Source organism: Delphinus delphis, chromosome 9 (assembly GCF_949987515.2).
Source record: "Delphinus delphis chromosome 9, mDelDel1.2, whole genome shotgun sequence".
NCBI lineage: Eukaryota > Metazoa > Chordata > Mammalia > Artiodactyla > Delphinidae > Delphinus > Delphinus delphis.
In genome coordinates this window covers 16,134,733-16,149,170 of record NC_082691.1, presented here as the reverse complement: position 1 = coordinate 16,149,170, position 14,438 = coordinate 16,134,733, and the positions used below count along the sequence as shown (strand labels likewise).

At 42.1% G+C, this 14,438-nt stretch overlaps 1 protein-coding gene across 1 annotated transcript in view; it reads right to left on the bottom strand.

Moving 5' to 3' along the window:
* Positions 1 to 14,438, bottom strand: part of AMPH (amphiphysin) — a 185,123-nt gene that overhangs the window by 14,178 nt on the left and 156,507 nt on the right. The window contains exon 17 of the mRNA XM_060019841.1: positions 11,782 to 11,907. Within this exon, the coding sequence (XP_059875824.1) occupies positions 11,782 to 11,907 (126 nt within the window). The remainder of the gene's footprint in view (positions 1 to 11,781; positions 11,908 to 14,438) is intronic.

Below are 14,438 nucleotides of genomic sequence, written 5' to 3'. Positions count from 1 at the left end.
AGAAAACAAAGTACTCATCATTTTATGACCAATGTTAACATTTTGATGTGTTTCCTCCCACACATCTTTTTGCTATGGACACATGTGCTTGAACTTAACTGGGATTATCTATCTACGGTTGCACCCTTGGTCCCAGCTAGTAGCAGAGGCATCACCTAGGAGCTTGTCAGAAATGCAGGGTCCCAGGCCCCACCCCAAACCTACTGAATTGGAATCTGCATCTTAATGAAGTCCAGGGAATTCATGTATGTAGTCAAGGTAGCACTGCCTTTTGCACTCTGCATTACATTGTAAGCATTTCACAGCCATCTGCCTTAAATCCCCCAAATGCATGTGTCAAAGGATGTGTTGGTGTGAGAGTGACAGTAGGTCCCAGGTGGCCTGGATGCTTCAGAGAGATGTGCCCGCACTCATGGTGGGCTGGGTACCAGTGTCTTCTATCTGGGGTGGGATGGATGACACATATTTTTCTACGCCAGGCTCAGTTACTGTGCTTTTAGGATTTGTTCATGCCTTGGTTTGTGGAAAATTCTCCAGAGCTTGGCTAATACTTTGAGTACTATTCATGCTTTGACTCACTTTGTATATTTAAGCGTAAAGAGCATTAACATGAAAAAATACACTGATAACAGTGAATCTAGTAAAATTTTGTGATTTATTTTTTTTCTGTTTCAGTCTTACAATCTTCAGTTATGTGCTCACTGGATGCATTTGATTTTCATTAAAATATTCCTGGGGTAAATGACACAAATGATAAGTAAAGAATGTAAGAAATACATATTTTTAATTTGGTTACCCTTGCGTCAGAGAGTAGCCATCTTCCTGACATTTGCTCTTGGCAGGAGGCACTTGGCTAAAAGATCACTGAATTCTAGGCTTTCCAATTTATCCCAAACATGGAGAGTAATAATTCTGATCCACAGACAGGTTTCTGCTTGACAGTTTCAATATATGCACATTCTGTAGCCTGTCGGGGAAACTGACCTTTACTGTGGCGCTACAATTTTCCAGGTGCTATCCCAGGTCTTTTACACTTATTGCATGTTATTCACCCAACAGCCCTATTAGATATAGTCCCGCTTTCTACACAAGTCAACTCATACTTAGGGACTTGCCCAGTCCGTAAACCAGGATTGGAACAGTCTAACTCTAAATTCTGTGTTTTTTCACACCAAACGGCAACCAAGAAAGCAACGCACCTCTAAATCAGAGTTCCACAGCGATCCTGAGACCCGGCACCTCCACAGACCTGCCACGTCCTACTGACAACTCCCAAGCGAGCAGTGTTTGCTGAAGAATTCAAGCATGTTCTTACAGCCAATGCATTCACTCACACTCTTGGATTTGTAGATTATAAATAAATTTTTTTTTTGAGATTTGTAGATTATAAATAAAATTTTTAAGCTGAGATTTTTTTAAAGTTGAGAATAGTAGATTATAAATAAAATTTTTATTTGTAGACATGATGTCTCTGGGCACCTAAGCAAACATGTTGTAAAATCCCTCTGACTTGATACAAATTATATAATCGAAAGTTATCAAGAAGAGATTGGTTGAATAGAATTTCTCCCCATTATTTTTGTCAGTAGTCCTGTAAATTCCATTGTTTAGAAAGATATGTACAGAATGGGAAAGTGGAAAAGAAGATGAATCCATCTCCTGGTGTTATCCAGTGCACTGCAGAGTTACAACTGAAAACACTTAGAAACTGGGCACTTGGGCAGTCCTAGCTATGTTCCCAAGTTAGAGATTGATATGATTCCACAGCTGGAAGGACCGGAGGCCTCATCTAACCCAGAGTTCTCATTTTACAAGGGAGGAAATAAGGTGGAGTGGCAGTAATCCTAGAGATGGAGCTGGCGACCTGGGTTTTAGTTCTGACTCTCCCACTAACAAGCATTGGAGCTGGAGTGACCCCTGAGTCCCTCTGGGAAGTAATGAAGGGAGATGAATCTCACAGTGTGAATCCTGGCTCCAGGCCGTCCTGGCCTTTTCCTGCCCAGCCCTTGTTCTGGATCCAACATGAGCTCTTGACTTGTCCAAAGATCCAAGCATTTGTATGAAAACACAGGATTCTCTTCAGGATCCATTTTAAAGAAAATCTTAAGAGGCAGCTAGAGAAGAGAAGGTTCCTACACTAAGACACAGTCTGGTGGACGGTACTCCTTCTCTCACAAACTACACTTAAAACATGGCAGGTCATAATTCCCCTTCAGCAAGACTGTACTGTGAGCTCTCCCATGGAACACCGTGCCTCCAATACTGTTCCCTTCACAGGTTGCTCCTGGTATTACAAACTTCATTTGATAATCTATACGTTTCCTTTCTAATAAAGGAATTTAGTGGGGTTTTCTCCCCCTGACCTTCAGCTCAATCATCTTTTTCAATCTACTCTCCTAGTATTGCCTGCAGTCCCATCGTAAGCCTTAAGCAGCCTGGTCCCAGGGCAACTCAGCTGCTGGCAGCAGGGTTGCCATGGCAACATCTGTCCAATTTAGCTCCACACTTTCCTTAAAAATTAAGATCTCCTGCTGAAATGCCAAAGTTAAGGAATTTGGGGTTAATTTGGCCTTTAAGGTCATAGCAGAATATCTAATAACCATACACATTAAATTCTTAAAGTTTTAATTAGAGATTCATTTGCAAAGTGTATGGGAGAAATGCACAGGAAAGGTGGATTTATCTTTATAAGCAAAGGTAAATATTGTGCGTTGTACCCTCTCAGAGATTGGGACGTGAGCAAGTATTAGTTTCAGAAGTAGCCACAAAACACAGCTTCAATGGGGGTTGCAAAGAACTTGTTAGAGAGGCTCTTCAGAAAATGCCTTTACCCCACAATAAACATTTCACCCTGCCTGGCTATGGTATCTTTGAGCATTTGCTGCCACTACTCAAACTGCCTTCTAGTGAACAGGCTCAGGCTGGGGTTAGCAGAAGGCAGAGGCAGGGCTGCCAGACACACCCAGAGACTAAACCAAAAAACGGAGATCTGCAAATCACCTAAATGTCCTCATGCTCTGTTGGCAAAACTCCCAACCCTGACCCTGCCAAGAACCACAGGCATGTCCTTGGGCAAACTGTGACTCAGCCAGATGGCCGTCGGAGGCCTGAATCTTGAGCAAAGGTAAGCAGCTGACTGTCACATGTGGAAGACCCAACTGCCTACCCTCTGATATGACAGCCTTTGACTAGTCCCTGGACTTGGTAAGTAAAACACTCCATGCTGATCTGTCGCCCCATTTGCCTAGCAAATAGAAGCTGGAAAATAAGACACGATTCGAGGGCGCTCTCATTACAAAGGGTTTGGAAATCCTTAACTGTTTAACGTAGTAAGTTGTAGACTGCTGAGAGTACGAAGAGGACATAGTGTGTATCAAACACAACTTGTAAAGGAGAGATGAGAAAACTGGTAGAGAATGGGAAAATGATTTCCCAAGGCCGCCTCACTGGTGAGCCATGGAGCTAAGAGTCTCCAGGCTCTTGATTCAGGGATCTTTCCAATACATCCCCTTAGACCCTTGCTTTGCAGCCAAAGTGGAGGATTAGGATACCCATTGTCTCTGCGAAACTCAAGGTTGGGCTCTACAAGCATTTCTATTTCTTTTTGACCCTTCAGCTCCACATCAGGAATACGCACCAAGTCGAAGCATTGGTTGGAGAAAGTCCTGGTGTCAGCGTGGAGGGATTTGAGCCCAGTTGTGACCCTGTTGGTTTTAGATTGGTCTGTAAATGTACTTTTATAAAAACCTGCTCTTTTGAAAAATACGGCATCTGGAGTAGTTATGAGATGAATACCTATGGATTAAAAATGTCAGGATTTGCATTTCATGTCATCACTTTCTGGCTGTGTGATCTTGGTTTAAACCACATAAACTCTCTGTGCCTCAGTTTCCTTAATCTGCAAAATGCGGTAATGATACCTAAAGAATGCTTCCTTCACGGGGCTTCCCCGGTGGTGCAGTGGTTGAGAGTCCACCTGCCGATGCAGGGGACACGGGTTCATGCCCCGGTCCGGGAAGATCCCACATGCCGCGGAGCGGCTGGGCCCGTGAGCCATGGCCGCTGAGCCTGCGCGTCCGGAGCCTGTGCTCCGTAACGGGAGAGGCCACAACAGTGAGAGGCCCGTGTACCGTAAAAAAAAAAAAAAAAAAAAAATGCTTCCTTCACAGGATTGCTGTGAGATAATGTATGTCAAATATTAGCATACAATATGGTCCTGTTGCCTGCGCCTTAACTCTCTTGGTGTTTCAGTCATACTGCCTTTCACTGCAGGCCAAACACAGTAATTCTAATTCTCTAAGGCAGCCCCTGGGTTGGTTGAGACTCAATATTGGCAACACTGAGACTCAATTTGCAAGAGAAAAGGAAGGGATCTCTGATCCAAAATCAAGCACTTTTTCCTGATCACACCTACGGTTTCAGTTCATGTCCACTAATGAGGAGAGGTCCGTGGAAAGGACCTTCTACCCTGGAGGTGTTGAGAGGATGAACAGAACAAGAAAGGGTAAGAACTGGTGCAGAACTATAAGACACACTGGTCTGAATGTTCAGTTCCATATTATCCATGGACCAAATGAACCTTGATACTGGGACCCACAGAGTGAGAGACCTGAGCCCGTAGACACATCTGCAAGGCTCTGCCAGTCAAAATCCTGGTTGGGGTAAGACTAGGATTGATGGAGGGCGGGGGTGGTGTTATAAAGAGTTGTCTTTTTAGCATTCCTGGCCATCAGCCCAATTGGGTCTGGTCTTACCCAACCGGGCTGATGGCCAGGAAAGGTATCAACGTGGGCTTATGCATTGAGCTCAGTAAATACTGAGAGAGAATAAGGGAGTTTTTATCCGGAAGTTAATTACAACCAAAGCCATGTTAAAAACAGCAAGTTCAAGCACTAGATTTAGCATGTGCCAAAAAGTATACACCAAGCCGGACACAAAAGGTCACATATTGTATGGTTCTATGTATATGAAATCTCCAAGGTAGATAAATCCATAGAGACAGAAAGCAGATTGGCAGTTCCCAGGGGCTGGAGGGGGGGACCATGGGTATGGGGTTTGAACCTGGGGAGATGAAAGTGTTTTGGAACGAGATAGAAGTGGTGGTTGTACGTTAGGAATGTACAAAAGCCACTGAATTTTTCACTTTAAACCGATTAATTTCATGTTATGTGAATTGCACCTCAATAAGAAAAAAAACCACACGCCGAAAGTAACACTTAAAAAATCACTAGGCATGGGCTTCCCTGGTGGCGCAGTGGTTGAGAGTCCGCCTGCCGATGCGGGGGACGCAGGTTCGTGCCCCGGTCTGGGAAGATCCCACGTGCCGCGGCGCGGCTGGGCTCGTGAGCCATGGCCGCTGAGCCTGCGCGTCCAGAGCCTGTGCTTCGCGATGGGAGAGGCCACAACAGTGAGAGGCCCGTGTACCGCAAAAAAAAAAAAAAAAAAAAAAAAAATCACTAGGCACCCATCATCGACAAACGGCTGCTCCAAAGTGGAAGAACAATCTGAAACCTCACGATCATGTTCACATGTAATTAGAACACTGAAGAAATAATAACATTCCACAATCATCACATGGGTCTGTGCAAGAAGGGGCTTTGGAATATGAGACCCCAGAAAGCAGGGAAGATGGTTTACGTGTGCTGCCTAACAGCTGGCAGGTGGTTAATGAATACTTAATATCAGCCACATATGGAAACAACCACGGCCCCATTTTCCAGATATAGAAACTGACAACCCCAGGTCAACCTGCTCTGTGAGGTGTGAGGCGTGGGGAGTTTCCACCATCTACCTTCATCTTAGCCCTGGCTAACTCCATCTCTTCCCCGTGATGTGCTGCAGTGGTAGAGAGAAAGAAAGGTCTCGGCCCGGCCACTTGGGTCAACTCTGAATACATCTCTGGAGCTCACCTGCCTGTGTGCTCCTTCTATCACCCCCCTGAAGGAGGCTGCATGCCTCTGAACGCCCACAGCTTCCTGGAAGTGAAGGTTGGAATATTCCCTATCAATGGACCCAATATGAAGGTCCCTAGAAGAGAAGAAGTCTTCTCAGAAAAGGCAAAGAATTTTGATGGGATGCAGCTTCTTTAGGAACCAAGAGGAAATTTGTGCTGATGGGGACCTAAATCAGATCAAGTCCCTTAATATCAACGTGCAACAAAAGGGAAAGGGGTGCTGTTATCTTCCACATCTGTGGCCAGCTCCTTCCCAGAGTACAGTTTTCACCTACATCTGCTTATCTTGGAGGAAACCACTTATCATGAAGATGATGACAATAATGATATTATCCAACTCTCACTGTTGGAGGAACATCTACGTGTCAGGTGCTAAACTAGTGACCTGGAATATTTCCAAGCCCTTGCCAGAAACTTTGAAGGTAATTATCATTAATCCCATTTTACATTTATGGCAACTGGGGCTCAGATGTCACAAGGCCACTGTGCAGCATAAGGAGGAAGGTGGCCCTGTTTTTGATCACAATAAGCAGCTTCCTTTTCCTAAGTATAAAAATTCAATTATCTGAATGGAAACTGAAAGAAAGAAAATGACCATGTAATATCGGTATTTTAACAGCTTTGGCTGTAGTCTCTTTCAGGATCAGTAGATGACACTGTCCATCAGTCAACAAATCAATGACTCAGAATTTACTGGGCATGTATTATTCACCCAGTTCTGTGCTGGGTGCCACGGAACACAAAAGAAACAGCTATTTGTTTGGCCTGCAGGGCACTGAGAATGTAATTAGCTGCTGATAGGAATATAGTCAAACTCAGAGAAAATAACCATTCCTGTGATTTTTTTCTGAGAAAGGTAAAAAAGGTACATCTATCTCCGAGACATGCATATCTGTCTGTCCGTCTATCTATCTATCGTCATATATATATCCACATCCATATATAATTATATACATTATAATGTGAAGCATGCTTCAGAGTGAGCACTTCGCGTGTGGACATAATTCTGTGATAATGAAGGGCAGACGAGAAATTGCTGGCTTCCTCTGTTCCTCAGGTCTTCCTCTGACAGATCCGAGCTCACATCTAGAGGCACAGTGGAAGCCTGAGCTCCCATGTTCACTCTGCACAAGGAGAAAACTCAATGCTGTTGCCCACACACACGCCCATCACAGAAGGATGCCTGGACTACTGTGTAATGTACGCCTCACCCAGCACCAGTCTGTGTGAACCAGGACGGCAGGAGCCATATCTACTGCCTGCATCATCGTATCCCCCAGACCCAGAACAGAGCCAGACATCTAGCGAGGACTCAGCTATATCTACCAGCTGAATGAAGGAGGAAACTAGTACATGCATTCTACACACACAGATAGAAATATTCCTGGAAGGATGAAGTTCATAGACCATAGTGTATATCTCTATCTATGTATCTATTTACCTATCCATCTACCTATCTATGATCTATAAATCATCTATCTGTTTACCTATTATCTATCATCTATCTATCTATCTATATCTGTTTACCTATCAGTTATCTATCATCTGTCTACCTATCTATCATCATCTATCTGTTTATCTATCATCTATCTATCTAATCTATCTATATCTGTTTACCTATCAGTTAACTATCTATCATTTGTCTATCTATCTATCATCATCTATCTGTTTACCTATCAGCTACCATCTATGTATCTATGTATCTATCTATCTATCATCAATCTATCTATAGTTGTTGGTTTAAATTGGTCCTGACAAGTCAACTTAAGTTTGGTGAAATGTTCAAAAAACGAAACACAAAAGTAGTTCCTCAAATAATGGGTCAGTGTTTCACCTTCCAGGATTCTAAAATTATTCTAAAAATTCTAAAATTCTAAAAATATCTACCTCGATCTTTTCCCCATTTATTTGTTTTGGAAACAATGTTAACCCTAAATTTAATTACACTGCATTATTTCTTTAAAAATAATAGGGAAAAAAGACATTGGTCCACTTCACATCATTGGAGCAAAATATAGGAGCAGGCAGAAATTTAGAGAAAGTTAGAAGGGATTCTCTGCAAGAAAATAAAATAAATGTAGGTAAAAATCGTCTTTATCTGGTTTTGACCTAATTCTCTGATATATTTCTAAACAAATATTGATTTTTTTTCTAAAGAAAAATTTCAGTACTTATATAACATGGAAACGTCTGGAGAAGAGGTAGCAAGTGTTGGTTTTTAAAACGTATCCTGCAGATATACTGGTAAAATTTGGTGTTGTAGGGAAAAACTAAAAACAATATAAGCTAGGTGGGGAATGAGACAACAAACAAAAATGTAATAATTAAACTTTTCTTGGGAGCCCGAGGTTTCTTTGTGAACTGCTGCTCAAATTTCCTGTTTTCGAAATTACATTTGCCTCTTTTTTTTTTTTTTTAACAAAACACCACAAATTTCACCTCATACGAAATGCATTCTGTCAAGACTGGAAATAATAACCGTGTGGTGACATTTCGGCAGCAAAAATGATGACCTCAAAAGGTCACATCAACCCCATCGTGACCGATGACACCCACAGCCAACCTTCTAATTAATGCTCGGGACACGGTGTGGATTTCCATCTCTTTACAACTAAATATCACACATCTAGCAACAGAAGAGAGATTTCTTTAGAAAAAATAACCCTAATATTATCTCAATTATGACCAGAAAAAAGAAGCTATAAACCTACATTAAGAGAACAAAAACACATTTTATCTGAGATTATTTTCTTAAGTAGAAGGGTGGACTTGGGGGGAGAACTGACTTTATCCAAGTGTGTCCATTTTAAAACATGAAAAGTAGCCACTTCGGATGAGTATTAGGCAAATCAAACTGCTGGAAACTGCCTTCTCTTACTATTATTTTTTAGTCCATTTGAGGGTGGAGAAATCAACTGCTTGAACTTTTTCTTCTCAGAGGGGATGACTGACATGGTCAGCTCAGGACCTGCTGTTCTTAATCATCTCTGCATCTCAGCAGGTGCCTGAATCCTTCATAAGATTCTCCAAACTGCCTTGCATTTCACAAGGAATCTAAATTTTCTATTCTCTAAAGTTCACATAAGCTTTAGGAGACAAGCATTTTCAGAATGAAGAATTCTTCCAGGGACTTCCCTGGTGGTCCAGTGGTTAAGAATCTGCCTTCCAATGCAAGGGAAGCGGGTTTGATCCCTGGTCAGTGACCTAAGATCCCACATGCGGCGGGGCAACTACTGAGCCTGTGTGCTCTGGAGCCCACGCACCACAGCTAGAGAAAAGCCCGCGTGCCGCAACAAAGATCCCACATGCCACAACTAAGACCCGACGCAGCCAAATGAATATTTTTTTTAAAAAAAGAATTCTTCCAAACATCTCCTTCCCCAACATGAGGGAAGCCCGTTCTAGTAATGGTTGATGCTTATACCATACAGTTTGCTAAATATTTTTAACACCACCCTTGATTTAAAAGATTATAATTCTTTTATAAATCTTTATATATGTAGTAGGTACGACACAATAGGTACTTGATAATTGGTAGCTACTCAGATTCTTCATTGGAAAACCAAGGAACTTAGACTTTGAGAAAACAAAACCTACTTATATAAGTTTGTTAAAGTAAGGATGGGTATGAGAGGTTATGTGGTCACGGCCATTAGAGGATCAATGTTCGAGTCTGTATTTAACACATGAGCTTGTCTATTTCACATCTCCACCCTACTGTCAAACCCAGCATACCTTTGCTCAAAACCATGGGCGTTGATGTCATTAAGCCTTACACTGAATAGTCTGGGGCACTGCATCAACTGGGTTTAAAAACACTGGTATACACGACTGTATATAAAATAGATAACTGCTATATAGCATAGGTAACTCTACTCAATACTCTGTAATGACCCATATGGGAACAGAATCTAAAAAAGAGTGGATACATGTGTATGTATAACTGATTCACTTTGCTGTACAGCAGAAAGTAACACACACACACATTGTAAATCAACTCTACTCCAATAAAAATTAATTTTAAAAAAAGCACTGGTAAAGATGGAGTCTGTGCTGCTCTTCAAAATAGAAATTTGATGACAACCTTTCAGAACTGAAGCCATTTCTAAATCAATATCTGAACCTAATCAATATCTTTCTAACTCCCTGGCATGGTCCATATTCTTTTTAAAATCAATTTTCTTCTTAATTGTAACAGCATTCGAACATTCAATTGTCTCTTTCCCTTCCTTTGTTATTTAAATCATCCTAAGCTGAGTGGAGAGATCTGACACCAACTGAAAATGCTCCGTCTGCACTGAGTTCCTAAGATCACCTGCGAATCTGGGAATGAGAGTTAAGAAGAAAAATCCCGGACACTGGAGCACAGCACCTCAGCACTTCCCAGTCTACAATCTGTGCAAACAGCCTTTTTAGGAGGGACTCAGTCTAGCAGAACACAGTCTTGTTTTCCTTACAAAACTTGGTCCAACTGTGTACCTTTACATGGAAAATACGATCATTTTTCTTGAGTAATTCTTAATTTGTATTTTGCATCACTATCTTGCCCTATTATTTATTTTTTCTACTCTGTTAATAAATAATACATTTGACAGATGACCTACCCTTTTCCCAGTAAAACAACCTAGGGCACTGACAGCAAAAATATAGCTTTTATTTCTCTAGTTATCTCACCTAGGCAATGTTATTTTGGGAATAGGGAGATTGGTCTACCTCTTCTTTTTTTTTTTTTTTTGCGTTACGCGGGCCTCTCACTGTTGTGGCCTCTCCCGCTGCGGAGCACAGGCTCCGGACGCACAGGCTCAGCGGCCATGGCTCACGGGCCCAGCCGCTCCACAGCATGTGGGATCTTCCTGGACCGGGGCACGAACCCACGCCCCCTGCATCGGCAGGCAGACTCTCAACCACTGCGCCACCAGGGAAGCCTGGTCTCTCTCTTTGTACAGATTCTGGGAAGGCTGTAGGGTACCCTGATTGAAATTCTTGGGAGATATTTTAACTGCATTTCATAAGTAAACTATTGTTCACTCTCCCTGGGAAACTTTGGTACACTTCCCTGGTAAATTTTCCTTGGTATCATTCTACACTTTCACATGTGTTAACTTATCCAATTCAATAGGGTGCATATAGAGCCCATCCCGGTTTTCGATGTGGTGTGGTGTGTGGCTGAAAGGAGCAGGTCAGAGAAGGGTTCCAGGCAGACAAAGGAGTCTCCACTCTTGCACAAAATACATCCTCAAGCTCTCTTGTGCTATAACAGCCAGCACCAGACTTGACTTTGAGCAAACAGTTGTTCCCATAGAAGGCTTTATAGATTCAAGGATTTCTAATATCGGATTTCAGTCCCTCCTGGGGCCTTCACCAACCTACAAAACTAATATTGTAAGAAATCAACGTGTAGACACAACCAACAAGGTGATGACCCTTCTGTCTATCATCTGCAGGTTAGTCCCTAATGGAAAGCCCATCTCCAGCCATCACAGGTGGGGTGGAGCATTAACAAGTCTGGTTATCTGTGAGTTATGACAACCTATTGACCATGAATGGGAGAGTTATCAGAAAGAATCAAGGCACCCTTTTTTGAGAACCAAGCCTGTGGCTACATGACAGTGTAAGAGCAGGTCTCTGGATACCTTCCTTAAAAAAAAAACAATATGCAGTTTCCCTGTCAAAGGAGTAAAGGCCATTTGAACCTGGGGAGCCATGACAGATACGCAGGTGATTTGGTCCAAGTGAAGCATGAATGAGAAGGGAGAAATGGGATGATGAGATGAGCACAGCTAATGGCAGGGGAGGCGGGGGGAGGGTGGAAGGGAGGTGGCGCTCACCTCTGCCCCCTCCACTGGCTCCTCAGCCTGGGTGTCAAGTCCAAGGTCCAGCCCGGCAGCAGGTGGTACAGCAGCTGGGGGCTCCTCTGCTTTCGGCTCTGTGGGCGGAGCCTGTTCAGGTTCAGCCTTTGATGGTTTGAGGATTAGAGGAAAAAGATTCAACAAGTGAACAGATAACATGACGGAATACTGGACAATTACGATTTTCTTCATCATCCTACAGGCAATTAGCTTCATTAAATCTGTGCTGGAAAAAACCCGCACATTAGGCATAATGGGTCTTTACACAACTGAAAAGTCTAGGAATAAACTCTTATTAAGCTTCACATTACCATCACCAAGCACTGTTATATCCCTTGAAGTTTGGCAAAAAGACTTACCATTTTGGCTACTCATTTTACTTACTTTCAACATTCTGAGTATTCACTTCCTTAAGTCATCTATAAGAGATCCTGAAACGGTACTTTCTACTACTGAGCAGAGAGAGGAGAGATCCTAGGAGCTCCCACCTTTGGAAATTGGAAGGAGTAGGGAAGAGCTCACGGAAACACAAATCTGGGACCTCCCCACTCTGTTGATATGCAATGCAACCAAAAAAATGAGGGGCCATCCCAATACTCAGATCAAAACGCATTAAGGTGCATGAAAAGGTCACTATGAAGTTACTGCGCAACTGCCCCAGCTGGGAGGAGTAGATCCAACCACCTGGCAAGGAGACACCACAGTCATAGATACTTGGCTGCCTTACATTTTGTTCGTTCCCTTATTCCACTTTTCCCTCCAACAAAATCCTTAGCCATCAGTTTTTTGTTTTTTTTTTTCATATAATAAACTAATTCTTTAGGGAACCACAGGCAGTATTCTCTGTGGTACCAATTAGACTCTTCTACTTGTGTGGATAAGAGTGAGGTCTTTTCTTCCCACTGTGACCCCTACACACAGACACCCTCCTGATTCCAATTATATGCTGAATCAAGCCTCTGGCATCTCTTACCTCCAGATTTTTTGAGTTTTAAAATTAGCATGATTAAATAACAACAGGCTATGAAAAACAGCACAGCCGATGCAAGTTACCACGGCTACTGAAATTGTTTCCTCTCTTTTGATTTATAGATTAATGTAAACACACTACTTAGCATGACTATTTCACTAAATGGATGGCCACTGAAGGGCACTTTAAGATCATTTTCTATTAGGGCATTGAAACCATAAGAAAGTTGAAAAGCGTTTTCCTAGAGGAGTACGGAGTCTCCAATAAATACTTCCTTTGGAGGAATCAGTAACTTCCGTCAGACATTCGCCATACGCAATCAAAAGCCATCTCTAGCTCTCCCATATGTCCACTGAAGCTGGTGCACATGGCAAGCTGCATGGGGAAGTGATGGAGAAGTTATGCTGAGATTATAGAAAATAACGATAGCCTGCTGTTGGATAAATACGCAAAATATTTGTCTTGTGCCCTCCACCAAAACCTCCACTGTGACGCATACCAAGGTCATACCACCCTTCTCTTGAAAGGGCTTCATAAAATGAAAGGACACTTAGGGAGATAAATGTACAGAGGTTTGATATTTTTATGGGCTTTTATAACCTTTAAGGGGTGATCAGACACAATTTTTAAGAAAGAATGAGATAAAATTCACTCTCATCTACTCTCAGGAGTCCTTTATGGGGAAAGATTTCACTTGTATTGTTCAAAAGGAATTATCTTCATAATGGACTGAGTCTTCCTTGCAGCAAAGAGCTACTGTAAGCTCTCAGAGTATGATCTAACCATTTTGGAAGTCGAGGTGATTTGCTATGAGAGAATGGTATCAGATGACCTACACAACAAGGATAGGAAGGGTAATTTGACGAAGAGCAAGAAACCCATAGGCTGATGGCTGTCCCCTGGCGAGCTGAGTCTGCAATGGAGGATGAGGGGTCAAGAGAAGTTTCAAAACGTGTATCAAATAAATATATCTGTGCACATTAAGAAAAAACCCAGAAAACCAAACACAGAGATAACTTAAAATGAAAACATATTTGCATCAGAGGCTGGGTTTCTTGGAAGTGCGAGGAAATTCTGAAGTTTTACATATGGCGAGAATAACTAGGGTGATTTCATGAATAAGTCCAATGGCGTCTCCTTGCTGAGGTCAGACAATGACTCAATGGAAGCAAAGTATGAAGGGGAGGAGAGACGGGTTATGTCCTATGAGTCACAACATTTTTCTCTATTTATAATATCACACCGAATATTATAATATAGCATTACACACTTAACAACTTAAATTCTAGGGGGACAAATGGAACTCACTGAATGATGAGTAAGGCTGAAGCGTGACAGCATGTTTGCACATAAAATCAGCTACTCAACTCCAGAAATAGAAACCACTTTCCTAATTCTTCTAAGATAATGTAAAATTGAAGATGTTTTGTCAAGATAGAAAGAGAAACAAAGGTAAATTGTGAACAACATCTTGTAGAAAGATCTCAGAGTAGTCCTGTAGGAATTGTGCCCTGTTTCAACCACTTTTTTTTCTATAAGAAGCCTCCCCTGACAAGCATTGCAAGTGGGTTGATACCATGCCATAAGGACTGGTAAGGACTTGCTATTGTTTGCTGGAGTACAGACCATTATACATTCAGAGGAGAGGTATACTCTATATTTATTA